This window comes from Mus musculus, chromosome 15 (assembly GCF_000001635.26).
Source record: "Mus musculus strain C57BL/6J chromosome 15, GRCm38.p6 C57BL/6J".
In the NCBI taxonomy this organism is placed as follows: domain Eukaryota; kingdom Metazoa; phylum Chordata; class Mammalia; order Rodentia; family Muridae; genus Mus; species Mus musculus.
Genome location: NC_000081.6, coordinates 9,624,883 through 9,651,672, shown reverse-complemented (window position 1 = coordinate 9,651,672; position 26,790 = coordinate 9,624,883). Strand labels below are relative to the sequence as shown.

General features: G+C 39.3%; 1 protein-coding gene across 3 annotated transcripts in view; it reads left to right on the top strand.

The window, feature by feature from the left end:
- Spef2 (sperm flagellar 2) overlaps positions 1-26,790 on the top strand; it is a 170,676-nt gene that overhangs the window by 97,196 nt on the left and 46,690 nt on the right. For all 3 annotated transcript variants that reach the window (NM_001305042.1, XM_017316668.1, XM_017316667.1), the window contains 5 exons: positions 4,123-4,250; positions 4,331-4,469; positions 16,987-17,124; positions 21,035-21,186; positions 25,521-25,701. In NM_001305042.1, coding sequence (NP_001291971.1) covers positions 4,123-4,250; positions 4,331-4,469; positions 16,987-17,124; positions 21,035-21,186; positions 25,521-25,701 — 738 coding nt within the window. The remainder of the gene's footprint in view (positions 1-4,122; positions 4,251-4,330; positions 4,470-16,986; positions 17,125-21,034; positions 21,187-25,520; positions 25,702-26,790) is intronic.

The window sequence follows — 26,790 nt, the reverse complement described above, 5'->3', positions numbered from 1 at the left end:
CAATACAAATGATAAAAATTAAAGCAAAACATTAATGCTGAGCTATGATACAATCTCACATATATAAATCTTGGAATAAACTCTTGTAGGAAGCAAGTGAATCCTGAGGAAAGAACATGTAGTAGTGTTTACAAGTATGTATAGTATGTATCAACACATCAGAAAATGTACAAAGACTAGGAAAGACCAAGGAGGAATATAGCAAAGACCTGCCGTGGTCTGACTAAGGCCATGTAAAAGCTAGTCATTTAGGGCAACCCAGGCTATGTAAGCCACTCTATTCCCTTCCTACTCAGGCTTCTCCACATAAGCTGTAAAGCTCACCTGCCAAGGACAAAGAAGAAGACAGTTCCATTTGGATGTTCCCATGCAACCAATTTAACTAGATATCTCTTCTGGTATAGTGTCATACCTATTGCATTACTTAATTTTTATTGCTATGGTAGAACACTATGATCAAGGCAACTTCTAAAAGAAAATGTTTAACTGGGCTATGGTTTCAAAGGGTTTTCTAAGTCCATGATATCAAAGAAAGGGCATGGCAGCAAGTACAACTGAGAACTCATATCTGAAAAACCTCATGCTGTAGAAGAGAGTATTCCTGGAGTGGTATCTTTTGAGACAGAAAGCCTTCTCCTAATGACACTTCTCCCTTGACAAGGCTCTATCTTCCAATCCTCCTCAAACAGCTCTAAAAAACTGGTGACCAAGTTTCAAACATACGAGCTTTCAAACCACCACAATCTATTCCCTGGCTTCCACAAACGTGGCCATGTCACAATACAAAAGGCCTTCAGTCAACTTCAAAAGTCCCTATAGACTTTCAGTCTTAGCAATGTTTAAAAGTCCAAAGTTCAAAGTTTCTTCTGAGACGCAAGGCCATCTCTTTAATGATAGCCCCCCTGGAAAATGAAAAAGCAAATTACATACTTCCAACATAAAATTGCATATAATATCCACTACCATTCCAAAATGGAGGAATGTGGGAATCATGAGAACATGCTGTAGCAAGGCTATACCAAAACCTAGCAGACAAACTTTAAATACTGAAGATCCGTATCTGACATTAAAAGGCTTAGATAGCCATGTCCTTCTGTTTATTGCCTTCAATACACTGGTCTCTTATGGGCTTGTTCCATTCCCTGTATTCTGCTTTTCTTGACAGATATTCTGTAGCTCTGGCCCTCTAACACTTTGTGGTCCCTAACACAGCTCAAGCTTCACTTTCACAGCTTTGTGCGATGGCCTCTCAAGACCTGCATGCATGGAGTGCCATCCTGCATACTGCCCAGCATCAGTCATTGGACTTAACGATAGCTTCACTCCTTATGTGTCCTCCATTACTCTAAAGCCAGAACCATATGAGTGTGATTGACACTTCCAAGTTTGGCTGCCCTTTTGGGATGGAGTGCGCCCTCCATGAATCAATTTGCATGTTTTTCTTTTTTGTTGCATTTTAAAAACAGAAAATCACTTAGACCTTCCTTCTTTTCCCCCACAGCTTAGATGCATTGCTGGGGGGATCTACCCTGAGGGTACCCTTCCCATGATCCCAGTGAGCATCAGGACTTGCCCGGATCTCAAGCACAAACTTTGGCTATGACATTCTTTTTGTCTTCAAACTGTACATTTTGTATTTCGTTTTGGCTCACTTCCCTCTTCTCATTGTACACCTGTATGAGTGATTCCTAATATCCATGCAGCAAAGTGAGTATTAGGCTGTCTTGATATCTCCTCCAACAAATAATTAGGTCCATAGTTTTTTAGTTGAGCCTCAGGTAAATTCTTAAGACAAGGACAGAAAGCATTACCTTCTCCAAAACACAAGAATGGCCTCTAATCCACATACTGATAGTGTTCCCTTTAGTAACCTCTTGATCTGGGCTCAACTATCCACATGGCTCTCACAACTACTGTCTTCCAAGATCTTAGTGTGTTCATTTTTACAATATTTCTACTAGCTAGCAGAAACCATTGAAAGTTCTTCAACAAGTTTCCTGTAGTAATCTGTTTTCAAAACACAGTTCAGAGAGAGAAACTGGAAGATCTGCTTTTCAGCTCTGAGGATCATTTTAAACACATAAGCTACAATTATGCTACATTTTTTTTGTTTTGTTTTGTTTTGTTTTCTATGAACCTGATATCTTTTTTGTTTAAAAAAAAACCCTCACATACTTTGATTATGTTTTCCCCTTCCCCAACTCCTCCCAGAGTCATTAAAATTTCCATCTCATCCAGATATGTCAGGGTTAGCTTAGAAAATATGAATAAAGAACATTTTTTTCCAGAACAAATTGAGCTAAGATTACCCTTGGGCCTGAAAGTGACTTTGTTAGAGATGGGCATGACCTTATCCTACTTAGGTTCAAATCTTATATATGTCAGCAAGCAGCTCTGTGTCCTGGTATAAGTCATTTGACTCCTTTTTCCTCTATCTCACCTTCACGTGGTGATTATGAGGCTATACTGTTTAGAAAATATTTGTCAGGAGATCTCTGTACTTCAATACACAAGAGCTGTCAAGAAAACCAGAACTACATATATACATATATACATATGCACACATACATACACATACATGTGTATCTTCCCTCAGAGTCATCATCATCTTGAATTCTGTCTCTGTTCAGGAAAGTTCTTTACACTCTGCAGCTAGCACTACCTTGAAATAGGCAGACACAAACCTAACCACAGGGCCCTTGCACCTACTCCTCCTTCTGCTCAATGTAGCCTTTGTCCAAATTTCCCTTTCTCTCATTGGCAATCCTTCTCAAGCTGCCAAAACAAAGGTCTTCCAGAACTCATCAAAACAAAACATCCCCTCTGTCCCTACATAGCAGTTAGCACCTGAACTAGTATTTTATACACAGCCAAGGACTCTGATTATTCACTGTAAAATGCCTTTTCCCTAAAGCACTGGTATGTAGAGTGACCATCCTATCCAATGGTTCACTTGGGTAAACCCTTAGGGATATATGGTAAGGTAGGTAGGTAATGATAGAATACCTTACATCAGTTCTCATTGCAGTGTAGCTGTCTTCACCAGCAATACTGGGTCTTAGGATGTTTATCAAATGGTACCAGGGAAGACAGTAGGGGAATGGTCTTTTCTTCTTCTCCAAAGGCCACATGGAAGACCAAGATGTGGAAAATACATGAAAATAATTTCTACTCACAAGGGAAAGAATTTATCCATTGACATAGTTTGTATGACAGCAGAGGGGTCTGTGTGAAACATGTTCAATGTATCAATGAGATTGGGAGTTATTTAAAAGTCTCTAGTATTTAGAATTTCATAATTGAAGAATGAATTAACTCAGATAATTTATAAGTGCTTCATGTATGAGTCCTTGGTAAATAAGTGTATCGTAAAAAAAAAAAAAGGAATGATTATATAGCAAGGTTATATTCAATATAATATATGCTTTCAATTTTATTCCATTTGCATTGATTTCATATTTGATTGCTTGTTTGCATAATTGAAGGTTATATACGTTAAACTTCCTAAGCCACACCCTGTATCCACAAGAAGTAAAGACTGCCTTGGTGGGAAGCAACTAAAGCAACTTGTTCCCACCCTGACAGGAGGAACCCACAGAGTTCTCCAAACATGGTCATTTTCCAGATGAGGCAAGATGTAATAAATCCATTCATTCATTCAATAGTCTTTGAGGACTTAGTAAGTTCCAGACCTCACGTGACTATAGGGAAAAACCGATCAAGTTTTCTTGATCAAAGTACTGATGAAGACATCTATAAGCCCTGACTAAACAGGGCTGTTATTATAAAATAAAGTACAGACAAACAGAATGAGTGTTACCCACATTATAACAACTGCAGTACAGGATGCTAAGACAAAACTTCAGAAGATCTAAGGGTAACCTTGCAAGCAGGTTGAGCCAGGGAAGGATTTCGGGAAGAATAATGTCTGTTCTGAAACATATTGATTATTCGGAACAAGAATTATCTTCTAGAGACAGATGAGGACTAAGACATCCTATAAGCTGTGCTCCAGGTAGTGGCAGTTGGGACATGATCTTGATACCTTGTGTTCTTTTGACTCAGCTACTCATGAGAATTTTCATTTTCAAACACTGATCTCTGCGATTTACTATTTAACAGGAACTCCCTTCATTTTTGGTACCTTACTGGGAACTGATAGAGAAATCCTACATCAACCACATCAAAACAGTACTTCGACATCTCAGAGAGAGACAGCACAATGTGCTCTCTTATTTATATGAGACTAGGTAAGTAAAATCCCCAAAGGTGGTATTTGGTTGTGTTTAGGTAGACCAAAGATCCATCTTCTTCTCTCCCCTACTTACAGGACAAGTTTCCAGGAGTTTCTACGGCGTCCAGATCACAAGCAAGATTTTGTATCTCAGTGGCAGGCTGATTTCAACTCTGTTCCTGAAGACCTGTGGGAAGATGAGGAAACAAAGGCTGAGCTACACCAAAGAGTAAATGTAAGGACTGATATGACCTTCTGGGACAGGGTCACCATGGTTTCATTTCTCTATCTGTACCCTTCATCTCCTTTCTGTCTTCAGGGATGGAAGCATAGATTAGAAATACAATGATTTGAACTGTGGGCCAGCTATAGGTAACTTCACAAATTAGTAACTTCAGTGGATGCTCTGCATTTTGGGTTGAAAATACATATATGGCATGCTTCTTAGAAGGGCTGACACCTGGCATGCAGGAGAATTCTTGATGTCTGCCTTGTATACTCTCTTCATGACAGTTGGTCTGCCTAGCTGTGGACATACCTAGTGGTAATTATATCCCCCTCCTGAATCTACTTATATAGCCTAATAGCAATAAGAAGAAAAATGAGAACAACCCACACTTGTCTCTATTGACCATATATTTTGAGGTCTAGTGACATAGCCTCCATATTTTCCTATCTCCATCAAATGCATTCTTAGAAGTTGGAAGTCGGGTAGATTTTGAGAGTTCATGAATCAAGTTTATTACCTAGATGTTTTAAGTAAGGGCTTCTGGTACACAAGAAGCCCTATTTAGTTTTACAGACGTCATCTCCCCTGTGTAAATTGATAACACACCCCCTTGTACCAGCAGAAGGATACTTTGAAACTATTTTATGTGTTAGTTAATGAGAGTCAAATATTATGATCTTGTGTGGCACTATTCCTAGGGAAATGTAACCAAATATCTATTCTGTCTCCTGGCTACCAGCATGAAAATATTTTGGAGTCACAGACTTTGTGTTCACCTGTTAAATCTTCGTCCTGTGGACAAATTAAGTGCTTAATATTTTCACAACACATAATGGACACTGGGATAGAGCTTGGCAATGTATTTGTTACACAAATTAATATAGTGATTATCTTTTATAGATACTTCCTCTGAGTTGATACATTTGATCTTGGAGGCAGCTGATTAGTATTCAGGGTATTCTAGGCTGGGTGTGGTGGCCCATGCAATCAATCCCAGGACTTGGGAGGCAGAGGTAGATGGACCTATGAACATTTGAAGTCAGCCCAGTCTACACAGTGATCATCTAAGGCTATATAGTGATATTTTACCTCAAACAAACAAACAAACCTAACCAAGATGTCATAAAGGGAGGGGAAATATTCCATCTGATGGAGAAAGTAAGCTCCTTAGGACTCAGTACATTCTAAAAGGAGGCTGATTTAATGCAGGAAGTAAACAACCCAGAAGATTCAAGAAGTTCCTCAAACAAATGTGTCTTAGAGATACGCCTCTCCAAACAACACAGTCTATTGCCACTGCTCTTAGATACACACCAGTATTTGTCAACAAGAACCTGTTGCTGAAAACATCACCGATCCAGGTCATAGGGCCTAGAGAAAACAAGGCAGTATTGACTAGGAAGCCTCTCCCTTCAAGCTATTCCTCATCACACTAAAAGAGCCTTTGGAGGAACTACTGCAGGAAAAATGTCATCAAAAATTGTATCCAGCTGTCAACTATTCGAGCTACATTAGTGCTTGCTATGGAAAGAATGTACATGGATATAATAATAGTGAGACAAATGTTATGAGGTTACCAAATACTTTCTGATTAGAGTTAAAGCCCACTCTGCAATAGAGAATACATGCTTGGTACTACAGATCTAGACAAAAACACCATAGTTAGGGAACCAGAAGTAACAAGGCGAAACCTACTACTATCATGCTAGTTAATGGGCATAGTATCAAAGCACTCTCTAAATTCATGTCTCTCTACCTGTCTATCTGTTGTGTTCTCAGATCAGGTCAATTTCTATGTATAGTAGATATTGTCTAGAAAGGAAACCCATAAATAGTCCAAGCACAGATGGAGGACTTTGTGGTCCTCAACAATCAGCAGAACATCTATATCTGGACATGACAGTACTTCTGCACGCATAATCTCACAGCAGTTGTAGTAGACTCCACAAGACCTCTGCATGATCAAGCCAATAAAAATTCTAGCATGGAATCAGGGCTCAAGAGCTCCTACCACAAAGGAAATTTGTAGGGACAGTTGATGCCTTTGGGATGATGCAAAACCTCTTTTCTTTAGGACTGCGATTCCTGGTACTTTGAACATGTTCCAGGGCTGAGCCACACTAAGAAGCATTTAGACAACACATATTGAAATTAATAAAAGAATAGTTGAAGTTGTGGGAGTTAGGGCAGTGAGGGGGTTAATCCTGAAGGACTTATGAGAGGAGTTGAGGTGAATATGATTAAAATATGTTGTATGCTGGATATAAAATTAACTCAAACAAGTCAATGGCCTTTCTCTACACAAAGAATAAACAGGCTGAGAAAGAAATTAGGGAAACAACAACCTTCTCAATAGTCACAAATAATATAAAATACCTTGGCGTGACTCTAACTAAGGAAGTGAAAGATCTGTATGATAAGAACTTCAAGTCTCTGAAGAAAGAAATTAAAGAAGATTTCAGAAGATGGAAAGATCTCCCATGCCCATGGATTGGCAAGATCAACATTGTAAAAATGTCTATCTTGCCAAAAGCAATCTACAGATTCAATGCAATCCCCATCAAAATTCCAACTCAATTCTTTGTCGCATCCGCTCTCGACCAGCAAGAACGACACGACCACCAGTTCTTCTAACAGCAGTTTATTCAGCAAACTTCAGTCTTCATCTCTCTTGCTTCATCTTTTCCCTCATCTTTCTCCCCCTCTCTAACCCCGGGCCTCTCACTCTTATATATTCTCAGCCCCCATCCACTCAGAGCAGGCCACGTCACCTCACCAGGCATGAAGCTTCAGCCAATCAGGGCGGCAGGGGCATGTCTCCACCAAATATGGACTTGTTTAAACCGCCAGCATTATGGTGCACCTGTGCAGCTCTCACGATGGCCATGGCTTATTTTCAGGTGTATGAGGAAGTCAGGTGCAAGTCATAAGACTTAGCTGCAGTCCCGGGCACCATCTTGGGCCTGCTGCCACACCCGCTCCTCACATCTCCCCCTTTTTTCTTTTTTGGCAGAGAGAATGTCTGTCTTAGATTGCCCCTTGCAGCAATGCCCCTTACCCGTCCTTGGGAGACAAACAGCAGTGGTTTGATCCCTGTCTTAGGTTGGTGACACACCCAGGGAGTCTTATCCATCACTGACTACTTCTCTAGCATGCCAAGCCACACATGAGGAGATTGTTCTGTCTGCATACGGCTGATGCACCAAAAGGCCAGGATGTTGATTAATCTATGGCCAGATCTTGATTGCTGCAAGCAAGCCTCATGGGTGAAGGTAGAGGTCTGATCCCCAGTGTGCAAGCATAGGGGCCCTACACAAAACCATCCCTTGGGCTCATCACCCAAAGAGGTCTTGGCCAGCTCCCGTGTCGTTTTTCCTGGGGGAAGGGAACTAGGACACTGAACCTTCATGCACTCAGATGTGCCTTCCACAGGATGCCAACAGCAAGCTATCCTCTGTGCAGTGCTTAGCCTCACAACCCACAGGATAACGCAGCATTATTTCTTTAGAGCGGCAAGCCAAATCTGAGGAGATTGTCCCGCCTCCACTGTGGCAAAGGCCTGTGCCACCATGGTGGAAGTGCGGGCCTGCACACGCTGCACCCGACACATACACCAAACACACAACGCACACACTATTACAAGCATACATCCCAGGGCTCCCATCAGCCCTGAGGCAAGGGATCTTATAAACAATAAACACAAAAGGAGGTCACATACAAACAGGCGTACCTGAAAGGAAACATTCCTTCCTCCAGCAAATTGAAATAAAGAAGTTTCAAACACATTAGAACCATTCCAATAAAATTTGCATTATCCCAGGCCCCTCCCACCACCTGGCTTAAGGGGGAAAGATCAGTGCAACTACCATTCACCCCACATAACAACCATACATATAAGGGGCACTTCCCAAGGTGTAAGGGAATCAGGAACACTCCTACAAAAAGGAAGGGGGGCCCATCTAGGTTGGGAGGGTATAGTGCCAATGCCCTTGGATATAATGGCAGGCCACACCCCTCGAATCCAGGTAGCATTAGCTTTAGTAGACACAGCTGAACACAATCACTCATCTGTGAAATATTTTGAATCATCTGAAAACACAACAATCCCTTTTGCTGAAGTAGCATAGAAAAAAGGCAATTGTAGCGAAGCATTAGATGCAAAGAATTGAGGAAACACTTGAATGCATCAATGGCATTGGTTTCAGGAACGCAGACATAATTCCCCAATGTAGCTCTTCAGTTCTCACTAGTGGGAGCATTCCCAGCCACAGGAATATCCAAGTCCTCATCATTCTGCTTGCCCTGAATTGCTCTGGTCAGCGGTTCTGGGACCCACAGCTGTTGTCGGTGATTCTGGGGAAACACCCAAACCAACTGAGAGCGCTTCTCTCTTACCTGATTCAGTGCCTCATAGCCTCTCTGGAGTTCTGCACCACATCTTTCTCTATCTTCTATGAAATTTCTCACTAACTTCCAGACTGGCAAAACCCCCTTTTGGTAAAACCCTCTGTACCTCTACAAACCTCAAGTCCCAATGGTGCTTGGTGCAACTTGTCCCAAAACCATGAACCTTAACTTGTCCCCATGGTTTCACTTTTACTTTGTGCGTGCTTCCTGGCAACTTTATATTCGCCTCTGTTTTATCCGAGGTCCTTCCCAAACTCCTGGGGTCGTAAGTTTCACTTACTGTGAACTTACCCTGCCAGCAAACACTGACTGCTGAAAGTTCTGAACTCATTGGTGGGGGAGTCAGGTCCCCGTACGGGCCACCATTTGTCATGTCTGCTCTCGACCAGCAAAAACGACACGACCACCAGTTCTTCTTCTTCTTCTTCTTCTTCTTCTTTTCTTTTCTTTTTTTATTACGTATTTTCCTCAATTACATTTCCAATGCTATCCCAAAAGTCCCCCATAAACTCCCCCCCACTTCCCTACCCACCATTCCCACTTTTTGGCCCTGGTGTTCCCCTGTACTGGGGCATATAAAGTTTGTGTGTCCAGTGGGCCTTTCTTTCCAGTGATGGCCTACTAGGCCATCTTTTGATACATATGCAGCTAGAGTCAAGAGCTCCGGGGTACTGGTTAGTTCATAATGTTGTTGCACCTACAGGGTTGCAGATCTCTTTAGCGCCTTGGATACTTTCTCTAGCTCCTCCATTGGGGGCCCTGTGATCCATCCAATAGCTGACTGTGAGCATAAGTGGATATTAGCCCAAAAACTTAGTATACCCAAGATATAAGAGACAATTTGTAAAACACATGAAACTCAAGAAGAACGAAGACCAAAGTGTGGACACTTTGCCCCTTCTTAGAATTGGAAACAATCACCCATGGAAGGAGTTACAGAGACAAAGTTTGGAGCTGAGACGAAAGGATGGACCATCTAGAGACTGCCATATCCAGGGATCGATCCCATAATTAGCCTCCAAACGATGACACCATTGCATACACTAGCAAGCATTTGCTGAAAGGACCCTGATATAGCTGTCTCTTCTGAGACTAGGCCGGGACCTAGCAAACACATAAGTGGATGCTCACAGTCACCACCAGTTCTTCTAACAGGAGTTTATTCAGCAAACTTCAGTCTTCATCTCTCTTGCTTCATCTTTTTCCTCATCTTTCTCCCTCTCTCTAACCCCGGACCTCTCACTCTTATATACTCTCAGCCCCCATCCACTCATGGCAGGCCACGTCATCTCACCAGGCACAAAGCTTCAGCCAGTCAGGGAAGCAGGGGCATGTCTCCACCAAATATGGACTTGTTTAAACCACCAGCATCATGGTGCACCTGTGCAGCTCTCACGATGGTCATGGCTTATTTTCAGGTGTATGAGGAAGTCAGGTGCAAGTCATAAGACTTAGCTGCAGTCCCGGGCACCATCTTGGGACTGCTGCCACACCTGTTCCTCACAATTCTTCAACGAATTAGAAAGGGCAATCGGCAGATTCATCTGGAATAACAAAAAACCTAGGATAGCAAAAACTCTTCTCAAGGATAAAAGAACCTCTAGTGGAATCAACATGCCTGACCTATAGCTGTACTACAGAGCAATTGTGATAAAAACTGCAAGGTACTGGTATAGCGACAGACAAGTAGACCAATGGAACAGAATTGAAGACCCAGAGATGAACCCACACACCTATGGTCACTTGATCTTTGACAAGGGAGCAAAAACCATCCAGTGGAAAAAAGACAGCATTTTCAACAAATGGTGCTGGCACAACTAGAGGTTATCATGTAGAAGAATGCGAATTGATCCATTTCTATCTCCTTGTACTAAGGTCAAATCTAAGTGGATTAAGGAACTCCACATAAAACCAGAGACACTGAAACTTATAGAGAAGAAAGTAGGGAAAAGCCTCGAAGATATGGGTACAGGGGAAAAATTCCTGAATAGAACAGCAATGGCTTATGCTGTAAGATCGAGAATCAATAAATGGGACCTCATAAAGTTGCAAAGCTTCTGCAAGGCAAAAGACACCATCAATAAGACAAAAAGACCACCAACAGATTGGGAAAGGATCTTTACCTATCCTAAATCAGATAGGGGACTAATATCCAATATATATAAAGAACTCAAGAAGGTGGACTCCAGAAAATCAAATAACCCCATTAAATAATGGGGCTCAGAGCTGAACAAAGAATTCTCACCTGAGGAATACTGAATGGCAGAGAAGCACCTGAAAAAATATTCAACATCCTTAATGCAAATCAAAACAACCCTGAAATTCCACCTCACACCAGTCAGAATGGCTAAGATCAGAAATTCAGGTGACAGCAGATGCTGGAAGGATATGGAGAAAAAGGAACACTCCTCCATTGTTGGTGGGATTGCAAGCTTGTACAACCACTTAAATCAGTTTGGTGGTTCCTCAGAAAATTGGATATAGTACTACCGTAGGATTCCACAATACCACTCCTGGGAATATATCCAGAAGATGTCCCAACCGGTAAGAAGGACACATGCTCCACTATGTTCATAGCAGCCTTATTTATAATAGCCAGAAGCTGGAAAGAACCCAGATGCCCCTCAGCAGAGGAATGGATACAGAAAATGTGGTACATTTACACAATGGACTACTACTCAGCTATTAAAAAGAATGAATTTATGAAATTCCTAGTCAAATGGATGGACCTGGAGGGCATCATCCTGAGTGAGGTAACCCAATTACATAAGAACTCACATGATATGTACTCACTGATAAGTGGATATTAGCCCAGATACTAGAATACCCAAGATATAAGATACAATTTGTGAAACTCATGAAACTAAAGAAGAACGAAGATCAAAGTGTGGACACTTTGCCCCTTCTTAGATTTGGGAACAAAACACCCATGGAAGGAGTTACAGAGACAAAGTTTGGAGCTGAGACGAAAGGATGGACCATCTAGAGACTGCCATATCCATGGATCCATCCCATAATCAGCTTCCAAACGCTGACATCATTGCATACACTAACAAGATTTTGCTGAAAGGACCCAGATAGAGCTGTCTCTTGAGAGACTATGCCGGGGCCTAGCAAACACAGAAGTGGATGCTCACAGTCAGCTATTGGATGGATCACAGGGCCCCCAATGGAGGAGCTAGAGAAAGTACCCAAGGAGCTAAAGGGATCTGCAACCCTATAGGTGGAACAACATTATGAACTAACCAGTACCCCAGAGCTCTTGACTCTAGCTGCATATGTATCAAATGATGGCCTAGCTGGCCATCAATGGGAAGAGAGGCCCATTGGACTTGCAAACTTTATATGCCCCAGTACAGGGGAATGCCAGGGCCAAAAAGTGGGAATGGGTGGGTAGGGGAGTGGGGAGGGTATGGGGGACTTTTGGGATAGCATTGGAAATGTAAATGAGGAAAATACCTAATAAAATATTTTAAAAATATGTTGTATGAAATTCTCAAAAAACAATTAATATTGGTTAAAAGAATTCCAAAAACTGACCAGATACATTGGACCTCTGGATCCCCAAGCTTATATAAGCACTAAAAACTATTGAAAGGCACTCCCACCGTGGGACAGGTAGATTAGCCATGCTTCTGAGAAGAGGTTCTGACAAGCCAAATTGCCTAGAAGAGGCAGAGAGTGCTTGAACCACCTGGAAGAGATATTTTTTAATCCATCAAGCTACTTGCAAGTTATGCAGTGAGCTCCAGGCTTTCAGGTTTTTTGAGCCAGGACCCATGCTTGATAAGCTTTGAGTCATTTACACTTCTGTAAGTAACCCCCATACCCCTTTAAGTAACCACGATAAACTAATTAGTTTACTAAGCTGGACTGTGTATCCTCATTTCTGTTGTGGATTCTCTATCTAGACAGAATAATCAAAACCCAGTAAATGTGAGTGTGTTATTATGTTTGTTTGTCTTTTAAGTCTATGATGGCATTACGAAAAGAGGCAAGAGGTTGAAGCATCTCTGTAACTAATTTTCTTGTTGTGGATGTGGAAATCCTACTTAGAAGATATTTGAATGGACTGAGAGCCAAAATGCTGGAGTGAACTCCATGCATGCACAGAGGAAGGTTAATCAATCATAAAGGAGAACAAAGGCATAGAGATCACAAGTCTTGATGTGCATGAAGAATCTCAAGGACTGGAAAGCAAAGTGAATATAGGTGAGAGGTTACTGATGAGGGCAGAGAGATTTTAGGGAACCATATGACCTAAGGTCTTAGGTCACTTGATAGGAAAGACAGGAAACCTAGGTATATGGTTTTAAATGCTCTTGTAGTGACATAAAGGTCAAGAAGACCAGTTGGGAAAACAGTCGCCATCTCTCACAAAAACAGCAAGGCAGCCTGGTGGCCTGGATGACAGGGCGGTGCCAGAAGCTTTCACCTAAGAGGTGTTCACCTATTACTTGTCCTTAAACATTTCTCAAAATAATGTATCCGAGTAAATCCTACAACTGCCTTTTGTCTCTTTCCCGCCTCTCATAGAACCACCCTTAAAGTCTCTTTCTTATAGATAGTTGTTGGTAGAAAATGGGGAAATTTAGTAGTCTGGATATATTATTTATTCTTTTTTAAAATCCAAATGTACCACATGTTTATTGTAGATAAATTAAATCATGAGTATAAATTAGACTTAAAATGACCAAGTCCATAATTCCTACTAATATTTGCTATGGTTATTCCCTAGGTACACGCAAATACGCTTTAACCATTCCTAAATATTTTCAAAAAATGGTACACAGCACATATATAGCTTTCAACACTTTTATTCATCAATACAAAATTGTTTTTTTTGTGAATAAATATTCAACTACAGCAACAATTTTATAACTAAGTGGTATGGCTAGTTAACATTATTATAATTTGTTGACGATGTTTCTATTATTAATCATATTTCACTAACAAACTTTTATAGGCCAATTTTAATATGTAATTTTGTGTCAATTTAATATAAAATTATATAATAACATTTCAACCAGCTATATACATATTGACATCATTAATAATGATTAACATTATTAATTAACAGTTTTCTTGGGATAATTTTAAGAAAACATTTAATTTTTACCCATTAAGTTGCCAAAAATTTAGATATACTATATAACTAATATGAGATTCATTCCTATAGCCTGTTGTTTAAAGTAACATTGATCTCTCTATTATTAATTTTTAAGTTAAGTTGAATATAAAAATTTGTAAGTTTTCAATGTCTCAAAGATCTTAGACAAACACAATCTTTTACTCAATTATTTTAACATTTTATTTATAGTCATGCATTACGAATAAAAACCATTCACTCATAATATATTATAAATATATTTCAAGTCTGATGTTGGCATTGAAGTGAGTTTTTATGCAGAAAGTTTTTAATGTTCACATAATTAATTTAGAAATTTTTATTATATTGTCAGTAGTGGCCAATTTAAAAGACTTCAATCTAGTATTAAATATAACTTCACGGTTATTTTTACCATTTTTTACAACTTCACAATTTACTTTTAATATTTAAAATATAAAACCATGATAGAAATCTCATTTTAGTGTTTAGAGAAAGCTAGGCAGATATTTTAAGGTGATCCTGAATGATGTCAGCATTAGATTACATAGATACACATGTTTGTACTTAGTGAATTTATTTACTTTGCTTGATTGTTTTTCTGTATACATGAAAGAATATAAATCAATATAATTTCAAAAATAATATAGAAGTTAAATTTGAGAAAAGGAGAACAGAATTAATGAGAATAAAAAACAAACCTTGACTAATGAGCAAGTAAGAAATTTAAATATTACAATTAAAATATCAACCTGTATATAGACAAAGGCATTGCTGACAGGAAGAGCAAAGTGGGAACAAGGCAACACACATTCGTCTGAGTAAGCTTTGGTTATTAGAATATATACAAGGGACTCCTCATCAAATTGCTCCTCCAAGGATGCATGGTTTCTACTTGAGAAAGGTTCAATATGTTTGGACATAATAAGCCTCATCAAAAATACTGTCAGACTTTTAAACAGTGGATTTTCAGCAGGATCACACAGTAGAGAAAATTATGAAGTCTAAACAAAACATGCCTTCTTTTCATGCCTATGAAAAAAGTTAGGTTTGGGATAAGTACATCCATTTGTTTATTTTTGAGACAGGGTTTCTCTGTGCAGCCCTGGCTATCCTGGAACTCTGTAAACTAGGCTGGCCTCAAACTCAGCTCCACCTGCCTCTGCCTCCCAATTGCTGGGCATAAAGAAAGACTTATCACCACACCAGGCTTCACGTCCATTTTTTAAAAGTGATATAGGGAATGTTAGTTGAAAACTCAGCTCTACCCTTTTATATTTTTGTGTTTTGTGCATAGGTGATCTTTGAAAATGAAACTGACACTACTGTAGCTTAGACACCTCTATCCTCTTTCAATGCAACAGATTTTGACACACTGACTATATAGTGCAGCAACCACCATTTCTAAATACTCAGCATCCAGCAGTTGCTGCCACTCTCCTATTTTATCCACACAGCAGTGATCCTAGGTACTTGCCAGTAACAATCCCATTTTATAGCCATAGAAATATAGCCAATGGGTTAATGTGTTAGGTTTCAGCATAGGAATCTATATACAAGCACCTAAAGTCATCAGCAAACTGCTTCTCCAAGGAAGCATTATCCAATGCATGAAGACAGAATGACAAAGTGTACCTGCAGGGCTGTCTATTCCTAGAAACAGTGTAGCCACATCAGCCCCTAAAGTACTTGATGTCTTAAATTCTACTCTTATCTAATATCACTTCTGGAGCATAACTTAGTGCTATACATTACTCGAGCCCAAAGATTCACATCCTAGCTTTACCATCTACTCACGTGAGGAAAACACCTTTTCTATGACCCAGTATTCTCTTAATAAAAATAAAGATAAGGAATGAGCTAATTAATGCTGCTTACTGGCATTTACTGGGTGATCAGATATGTCAACAATACATTTAAGAAGAACTCAATACTCAGAACCACTATAATTTTAGTATACTTATATATAAATTATAAAACAAATGAAATATTCCCAAATGCCCATACTATAGGCCTATTGCTATGTGTAAATATGATGTTATACATTATCCTATTCACATTCTTCCTTACTGGCCACAGCCTGGTATGCTGCTGAGCTGTTGTTGATCATCCCCATTACAAACAATTTTTTGTCAAAGGATGCTGTATTTGTGATAAGCAACAAATTCATGGTCTTGGTTCAAATGTAAAAGTGTATTTTTTTCCCACCAACAATATTTGCTTTTGTTTTGTTTTGTTTTGTTTTGTTTTTAAATTCACATAAAGTGATACCACTTTAACAAAGAAACTAACGCACAAGTAGAGCTATCCATGGAAAATGGGATAGAAGTGGATTTGTGAGACCTGTGGGCATCTGATCAGAGAGAACAAGAGCATCATCCTCCCAGGGATCCATCCCATAATCAGCCTCCAAACGCTGACACCATTGCATACACTAGCAAGATTTTGCTGAAAGGACCCTGATATAGCTCTCTCTTATGAGACTATGCTGGGGCCTAGCAAACACATAAGTGGATGCTCACAGTCAGCTATTGGATGGATCACAGGGCCCCCAACAGAGGAGCTAGAGAAAGTACCCAAGGAACTAAAGGGATCCGCAACCCTATAGGTGGAACAACAATATGAACTAACCAGTACCCCCCGGAGCTCGTGTCTCTAGCTGCATATGTATCAAAAGATGGCCTGGTCGGCCATCACTGGAAAGAGAGGCCCATTGGACTTGCAAACTTTATATACCCCAGTACAGGGGAACGCCAGGGCCAAAAAGTGGGAGTGGGTGGGTAGGGGAGTGCGGGGGAGGGTATGGGGGACTTTTGGGATAGCATTGGAAATGTAAACGAGGAAAATACCTAATTAAAAATATTTTAAAAAAAGAATCTAACGCACAAACTTGTTAGGTGTGTCTTCGAAAGGGACATCTCCAGAAACAACGGCTCTCGGGTCCATGGCACAGAAGTTGTACAAGGCACGATTCTCATACACAGCTGCTCTGTTTCTCTTCCCACTCAGGATCTGCGAGACCGCCTATGGGACATCTGTGAAGCGAGGAAGGAAGAGGCGGAACAGGAGAGGCTTGATATCATTAATGAGAGCTGGCTGCAGGACTCTATCGGAATCACAATGAATCATTTCTTTTCCCTGATGCAGGTAGGGACAGCCGGGCATGGTGACACAGGCTCTCTTTGCAACCTTATTCCTCAGGGAACAAGTCCATCTGGAATGTTAGGGGTCTGAGCATGAATCATTTTTTGCTCATTTTGCTTATTTTGTGTGGTATGCATTCTCTGTGTGGTACGCATTCTGCCTTGCCAAGTAAAATTAGCTAACAAAAATTGTTTTGTTTGTTTGTTTGTTTGTTTGTTTGTTTGTTTTATCCCAGCCAAGCAATCATACAGACATTGAATCTCAAGCAGCTACTGGACATCTCTTGTCCCTGTGAAGTTTCTGTGAGATTGCAGAGACGCTGTCTGAAACGGGGGTATTTACCTGACCAGATTCTCGAATACTTAAAGGTGGCCACAATAGCCAAGGAAATCTGCCCTACCATAATTTCTGGGCTACGTTACAACCATGGGTACCATTGCTGTGATCAGGGGAAAAAAACATATCAGCCTTTAGCTGTTAGATGTCACAAGACAAAATGACTATAGACACAGATTTTGAGAGCTCAAGGATTGATACAGGATGGAGGCGTGGGGTCAATTGTGTTTGCTTTGTAGTTTTTTAACTTTTAATTTCATGTTTATCTGGGTCAGAGTGTGATTTTGTGCACCTGCTATGTGCCTGTGTAGATAGGAGGTTAGATTCCTTCCTGTATATAGGAGCCTTAAAATGCTATCTGCCTTGAGAAATAACTATACTTTGAAATGATGGTTTTGTGGATCTTGAGGAAGGCATTCCTGCATTAAAAAACTGATAAAAAGAAAAGGGCTTGTCTTAAAATGTGCATTTCAAACACACACACACACACACACACACACACATACACACACAATTTTTACAATGGATCAATTTCCTTATGTCCTGAGGGAGGCTAGGGGTTAAGAGTCTTGGACAAACAAATCTGTCTAAAATTATTGATGCTTAGGAGACTATCAAAGCTATCATGGCCAAGCTATACTTACTTAATTTTTGTTAACAGACTAGTGGCTCATAGGGGAAATGGAAGGGGAGCCATTTCTCATCATAACTGATCAACTTAGAAGATACTTTAGAAAATGATAAAGTATCTCTGGTGATATGACTTAGACATCGTAGGTTTTCAGCAAATCTTTTCTAAACAGATGACCCTTCAATTCTAGAAGTTTTAGCCTCAAATGAGACAGTCCCTGCTCCAAGGGCAGGTCTAAAAAGTCAACAGAAACCTAAAAGAACAGAAAACCCTCAAGAATTATAGTAGCTCCTACCTTAGTATTTTTTTCCCATAGTTTCAGTTTCCATCTCTAAACTACAGGTGTGTGTGTGTGTGTGTGTGTGTGTGTGTGTGTGTGTGGCGTTTGTGTGTGCTTTTTGTTCTTGTTTTGTTCTTTGTTAAACTATAACACACCTACTAATATGCCCATCAATTTATTTGACAGATGCATTAATTCATTTTTTTTACTGTCTTAGATTTTTTAAGCTTCTTCCACAATGAAACATGCAATTTAGAGCAACTTAAATCCATGGTCCCTCACAGTCTACTTATATTTGACTTGGAGTAACATGTCTCTCATATTCTTTAGGACAGAGCTATGTTTTGGGTCAGACATGATGAGGTAAATCTTTGACTGTCCCATTTTGCACCAATATATTGTTTCACCTCACTTGGGATGCTTAGGAAACACCTTAGGATGCTTCCCCTTCTCATTGCGCCAACACTGCATATTCTCCATGTCCATTATTTGCTCAGTAGCTATCCAGGTTATCAGATCATATACTTTTGTTCTGAAGACTTTCTGTTCAAGTAGCAGTTAGTGTCTAATGGTGTGTCATGATGCCTAAACAACTCAGTTCGTGTTCTTTTGTGACACAGACATTGCACTCACCTTATACCCATTCAAAAAATTGAAATATAGTACAACTGATTCTTTGAAAGAACCTACATTCATATTAGTATCATTATAGTATGTTGTTATCAATATTATATTATTAACTCTTGATGTGTCTAATTCAGACTTTCTCAAATAGGTGTGAATGCGCAGAAACAAAAGTATTAGTCCGGTAATAAATAAATGACTTGAAGTGTACTCCCTACTGATGAAGAACTATATTATAGCCACATGGGAGGTTTAAAGGAATCGGGATATCAGAAGAATGAAAACTATGTAGTCGTGTTACATGGATTGTAAAGATAAGATTGATTAAAAAGAGTTTCAACCAAAGGACAATACTGAGACATTATTAAGAACATTATTAAGCCTATTAAGGAGTATGCTTGGCTCCAAAATGCATAATTTACACATTACGAAGTCAAGTGCTCTGGCCTAAACTTATCAGACAAGAGCTCAGGGTATCACTTTGAATGCATAGCAAGAAAATAACGCAAACCAGTCTTAACAAATGCTTATGAAAGAAGCAGCTGAGATCCAGTGATGAAGGCACAGCAGACTGACGAGTCACTTTCATGAGTCAGAGACATAAACCACTCTTGTGGAATGATATGGCTGTATCCATTCATTAATATATAGATTTGGGGTTTTTATCCTAAGATATCGAAGCAATGCCCACAGCAGACAAAGTAAACTCAAACATTAGAGTACACGCCAGCCATTACTCTCAGAAATTTCCAGAGCACAGTAAACGATGACAACAGCATTATGCTAAAGGTTCTGTCGTCATCCTCATTTCATTGATAAGGAAATTGAGGTAAACTGAGATGGCACTATCTGCTCAATACTTCCACCTAGTAAGTGAAAGAAGGAACTGGGTGTGACCACAGAGTCAATAGTCCTTCTGAAACACTAGTGTCTCAACAATATTGTCCTAATAGTTTAACTTCACGGGTATGACACAGATAGCTTTGTTTGGTACTACGCAATAAACTTCATCAAAGCCAAGAGTGGATATGCTGGAGAATAACTTTCAGTTCATCACATGAAGAAAGAACACGGTGATGGGATGATCCATCAAGTAGTAGATCACTGGGGCAGCTTGTATTTTATCCAGGATGCTCAAAATCAGAAGCTGTAGTGTTTGTCAGGGACTAAAGATGACGATCCTTCAGAAAATCTTCAGTCACCTATATTAGATCACAAACAACTAGATAATTACCTCCCCAAATGGGTTCCATGCAAAGCTGCCTTCCAAGCTACCCTAGAAAACATGGTAATCACATAATTGTCTTTGGAAAATGCTGCGTAATCCTTCTTTCTTCAATCAAGGAACTATCTGTAATAGAGAAAGAATGGGTTGGAAGTGGAGGAACTACCTTTGTAGCATTAGGACTGTGCAGGGACTCACGGAACACATGCCCAGCCCATGCGCAGCCCCTGTGTGGTACAAGGGCAAACCGTCACTGACTGGAAGACAACAAGCACACATGTATTATTGCTGATCATTTTACAACCAATTCCTCTGCATGGCTCTACTTCCTTCAAGGTCTCTTCTAGCATCTCCCACAGAGAAGAGAAGGAATTATGTCTATCTTGTTCACGTTAAGCAAGAAGAGAAACTGTATTGAGAGAATCACTGTTTCACTTTGTGCGGTTGGTTTGGTTGTCGTGTTTCCACAAACAGATTGTATTGTACCAGAGGAATAGAACTTAGTGTGGTTTTTATTTTGGTCTTGTATGTGTGGTGCCCTGTGATGATTGAATTATCGCTAGGACAAAGAAGTTAGTTAACCGAAGCATCTATAAAACCAATTAAAACATATAACCCTGGTTAAGTGAAATCTCACTCAGTAAACATACAAAGTGCAAAGTTGTTTGCTTTCTTTAATAATTATTAAAACTTTATGGACAAAGAAATAATCATGGCTCTTTCTAGAAAATTCCTTTCAACCGACATGTACATATTATGGAAATACATGCAGATTAGTCTGTTCTTTGGGTATTGATATTCACGTTCTATATTAAAGGCAGAAGTGAACCGTTTTCAAGATACCAAAAGACTCCTTCAAGATTATTACAGAGCAATGGAATCCAAAATCCCTCTGGAAGACAGTAAGAAATTTACTCGGGTCCCATTGGTTCAGCTTGATGGTAAAGAAATTTCAGAAAGCCAGCTCAGGTAATGCAGATCACTATATTTGTTACAGTAGAATTGTTTTGAACATACAGCACAGAGTTTTTAAATTGTAAATCATGAGATAATAATAATATTATAGATAATAATGAGAATTCCCAAATATTCTAAAACACCGAACTTTTTCTAAAGACTTTGCTGTGACATTAACTTGAGGTAATATGATTGTTTATCTTGTTAGTAGTTAATATTTACTCTTTGGTTATAAAGGTATAGTTTGTTTTATGTCACTTTTCACAAGATTCTCCTCTGGGTATCAGCTTTGTATTGAGAAATACAGTTAGCTCCAAAAATCTCTAGTAAGGGATTAGGAATGTAAATGAGAGAACCTGATTGTTTATTTGTGTGTGTGTGTGTGTGTGTGTGTGTGAGAGAGAGAGAGAGAGAGAGAGAGAGAGAGAGAGAGAGAGAGAGAGAAGGAGGGAGGGAAGGAGAGAGCAAGAGAGAATGAGAGAGAGAGAGAGAGAGAATTATGTAAACAGAAATAGATAGGATTGCCATTCTTCTTTTACAGTCAAGGAAACTGAGAAATAGTAAAAGATCAGCAGTATATGATCATGACTCAGGAAACTGAAAGATATCAACCACTTAACATCAGATTGGTGCCAACAGAAAGGGGAACTTTTTGTAGGATAAAGACCAATTACATTTTTAGCCATATAAGTCATCTGAGGTCAGAGGAGGGAGGACAATAACTCAGACTCTGAGAGACTGGAGAAGATAGAGAAGATGGCATCACAAAGGGTGGGCAAGGGAAGTGATAGTGGTCCCCATGGTGTGTTTTCCAGCGATTAAACACTAAGATCTGGTTTAACTTTATTTATGTGACTTAAGACAACACACTTGAAAACAAAATTCAAAATCATTTAGGAGTAAATGTGTTATTTGGAAGTAAATTTTAAAATAATAAAAATTAAAATAGTATTTCCCGGTGATCACTCAGCACGGAATGAGAAAAGAGAAAATGTTCAGCATCAAGGTGAAGGTACTAGCAGAAGTTAGATTCCTAAAGCAATATGTAGACACTGAATGCTATGTCTGAATCTCCAGGATATGAGCTATGTATTTTATATTTAATGAAAGGACCTTTGCCTAGAACCTTGCTCAGTCAACATAAGTGTAAGAGTTGTATAAACACAATATAGCATGATGAATTTATTTTGAAACCAGATAGGTCTAGTTTAAATACTGAATCTGTCACTGACTAACTCTTACTGACTCTCTAAGTAGGATAAGAACTTGCTTGTCTGTCAAGCCACTGCAACTCAATGTAAGCCTCAATTTCCATTGTAGTAAAAGTGGGGTCCATGTGAGAATCACAGAAAATAGAATCAACAAGGTATATGGGACCATGTCTGGAAATTGGAACACTTAAAAATCTAGTCCCCAAACTCTCAACAAAGGATGGCTTCTTTTGTTATTGGATAATATACAATGGCCCACTCTTACATATATACAATATTTTAATTGTGAGTATTGCATATTCTCCATTTTTTTGTTTTCCCCTCACTTGTTCCAAAAATAACTTAAGAAGTCATTACTGCATTAGGTTATGCAATGACCTAAAGTCCATTTCTCCATGCTTATATCCTTCCATCTAATATTATCATATTTCTGTCAGACACATATATAATCTGTATACACAGAAGGTGAGCGTGCACCCTCTTCCTGTCCCAAGTTAATAGCATTGGGCAAGCTGCTAAAAAATACTTTGAAATCAAAACCAATAGTGAAGACCAGTGGCAGTAGGAACCATTAGAATCACCCAGAGAGACTGAGTTCAGTGTCTGGAGTGGCAGTGCATTCTGTTCTTAGTACATAAAAGCAAACCAGGCATAATGGGGAAGCTATTAATGCTGGCTTGTACAATAAGCCCATAGAAGAACAGGCAGTTCTTTTTTCTTTTCTCTTTTTTCTTTTTTTATTCACAGGAACTTTTTCCTGATCTTAACCTCAAATCACTGCTTTGACAAAACTTCTGGGATAGTCAGTCAGTCAGGACACCAACCAGCCCACCACCTAAGCAATCACACTCCATACATAATATGTAGAAAGGAACAGGGAAAGTGTTAAGCAGTTGCACATACTTTTTCTACCTCATTCCACCCAACAACCCTAAAATAACAATAATGGTAGCAATATCATATTTTCATAGTAACAGTTGTGTTTGTTGATAAAGGATTAGTCATGATGTCAACCGCAATAATGTCTTCGTATTTTTCCAACAAGTGAGGCTCAGAAATTCAAGTACCATTACTAATTTCATATCTCAAGATAGTGACAGAACTACCAGTACTACAGTGATTTTTTCCCCAAGAAATGAATTCTAAGCCCTTACTCATGAACAACTACCTACAATTTTAATAGAGAGCTACTATGTGTCCACGTTCATTCTTGTTCGCACATCCCTTTTCTGTTTTATTGATTAAATTTGGTTTTAGGCAGTGTTACATGCTCTGATTACTATCACTATCCATCTCTCAGCTCCCTCACACAGTAGTCATCCCTCCCTCCTGCCCGTGAGGAAGAGACTCACTGATGCTCAAAGTACTTCCAATACGTGAGCACTCAACCCTAAACATGACATTTCTACCACACCATCCAAGTCCCAGGGAATACTACAGAAGGACTGAGAGGAAAGAATGAAAGAGACAGGAGATAAAGAAGGTACAAAATGCTACCATCAGGACATGATGTACCATTGCAAACACAAGCCCACAGGAGCTGCATTTGCCTGTACTATGTCTGAACAAGACAAGGCCTGTCGACACCCAGTCATGGGTAGGGGACGAGCTCATATCGCCTTACCTTTTTTGCTGAGCAATTGGCAATTGATAGATTATGGAGGAGGGACAGTCATTCTCTTAGACTCTTTGACAAGCAGTAAGCCTCTGAGCTCTTCCAAGTGAATAATTCAAAACCCATGGCCATACAGATAGATGATTCTGCTTGAACATCAGTGGGTCATAAATTCAAAATCTTTTTCTAGATGATAGGCCATGGCTACTGTCTCACACATCAAAGTGTTATGCTATGTAAAATGTCTGGAGATGATCACATATATGGTCTTATTGGAACTTGAATGGCTTTGAGTTAGCAGTAATTTGTTACTAAAATACAATTCAATGAGTGAATGTATTTTCAATGCATTACAGTTAGAGTTATTGTAGATCATAAGAGTTCCAAGTACTAGGTTATAGATACTATTCTACTTCTCTGAGAATATACCATGAATGACCAAAGCATAAAAGGAAAGCATTAAATTGGGGGCTTCATTACAGTTTTAGAGGGTTAGTCCATGACTATCCTCGTAGGAAGCAGCCTGGCATGGTGTTGGAAGAAGTAGCTGATTTATACCCTGATCTGCAGAAAACAAGCAGATGAAACAACCAGGCTTGACATGTGTTTTTTTGAAACCTCAAAGCCCACCTCCAGTGGCACACCTCCTACAACCAAGCCATAAATACTCCAACAACCGTATCCCAAACTCCTAATCCTTCTCAAACAGTTCACCAACTGAGGATTACACATTTGATTATATGAACCTATATTGAGAAGTCTCATTCAAACTTTCACACATTGTGAAAATCAGTCTGTTAAGTTCAAGAAATCTTATTTGATGCTTCCAAGCAAAAACAAGCTAGTTGTTCTCTGGAGTTCACAATCATCTTTCTAAACCACTGTTCCAGACTCCTGCTTCCTCACTCTATAAAAACAAATACTATTCTGGCTGCTGATTTTCACTCTCTGTTTAAAACATCAATCAAGTCATCTTTAGAGTTACTCTTTTTTTTTTCTTTTTCTCAATTCCTTCTCTACACTTAAGGCCCTTTGTATATTTTTGTCATCAGAGGATGACTCCAATTACAATGTCATCACCCCTGTTTACCAGCTCCAGTCCGATTTGTATTAGTTCCATTTTGCATGTCCGGATACCAAGTGACAGTGGCTGTCTTGAATGCGTTTCATCCGGTTTACTTTACCCTCACAGGAAGTATGTGCCCTGGGATATGACAAGAAGAGTCTCTCTTCATAATCACTGTTATCTAATACTCCCATTTTAATTATTGAGAACTAAATCTGAAAAAAAAGTCTTATTGTTTCTTGCTGTGAGCTTCCTATTATTAGCAAGCTTTTATAGACCATATAAATGTGAATACAGCATTTTCCAATCATATCCCTTTCAATTAATTCTTCTAGGAAAATTTTGGAAATGTAATTCGAAGCAACAAAACAAAGCAAAAGAACACAGTCACAAAAATAAAATCTTTTCAATGAAACCCTTAATGCTTCTTTGTTTTTTTTTTTTTTCCCTAAAGAATTCCTCTAGTTCCTCGAATATCCAATTCTCCAGAAAATTCTGCCGTCAAGCCAAAGGTGGGGACATTTCTGAAGGGCAGATCTGATCCTCCTTTAGAAGTCCTGGAAGCCAACTTTGAAATAGATGAGAAGATTTTATTGGACACCTGGCAGCAGGCTTCATTAGCCATCTCTAACATGGTGAGCAGTGCCTATGGCTGCATTTCTTGTTAACAATCCTACTACTTAGGTGGCAGGGTTGGTAACATTGTCCAAGTGTAACATTTATATGATAGTCACAGTCATGGTGTAAAAAAAAATTGCATGCCTTTCAGAAACTATTATTACTTCTAAAGGGATTATTAAGGGACTAATTTTCCTGAAAGAAGTAGGAAGTTAAGAGATATAGTCACCAAGTCTTTGAAATCATGTAAGAAGGGAGGCAATATTAAATTCATTTCACTGCTAAACTAGGTAGCAAAAGCTGGGGACTAAAGGTCAAGAGATTGTTAAGGAGGGTACGATGGTGGCCCTGTATAAATCATACCCTTGTTGACTGTGACATGTGCTACACTATACTGGCCAACTTGGTCATCTAATAATGAGGTCCAGCATGGCCATATTTTTCCATTTCCTAGGAAAAAAAAACAGAAATGAAATGTTTTTGGTTCTTAATTTTTTAATGTGATACTACTGCTTTTGGTTTTAAAGAATGAAATATAATTCTTAGAAATAAATACTTTTACAAAGTCAAGAAAGAAAACACAAAGCCCAGTTAGCCAATTTGCCATTTGACTTGTCACCTCAACCTGTCTGATCTTTGTTTGTTTGTTTGTTTTCTAAATCACAAGAGAGTAAGCATTATTATCCTTTTGCAGTAGAGAACTAATACCCACTTAGAAATGTAGGAAGATTTTGCTTGGATTCTGTTCTACCCCACTTGCCTTTTAGTTTTCTTTTGCATCAAGCATTCTTTGATTTCATTGAAGTACTCTAATCATAAAAGAGTAGTGACCCCATCAAAGGTCTCTTGAAAGAGGTGAAAGAGAAGCCTGCTTCGTAATCTTACGGGAGATCCTCCTTGGCTTCCTTTGGGGTCTGATTTGTGAGCCTTTATCCCAAACAGAACAAAGAGGTCTCCTTTCTCCCCCAATTTTCTTTTGGTCTACTCATCTCTTTCTTTTGTTTCTCACAGAGTAATTTCAAACTCTTTTCTTGTCATACTTGTTCCAAAGAACGTTTAAGTGTGGATATTGCTCACATCAAGAAAATGCATAAAATGCATTTGCC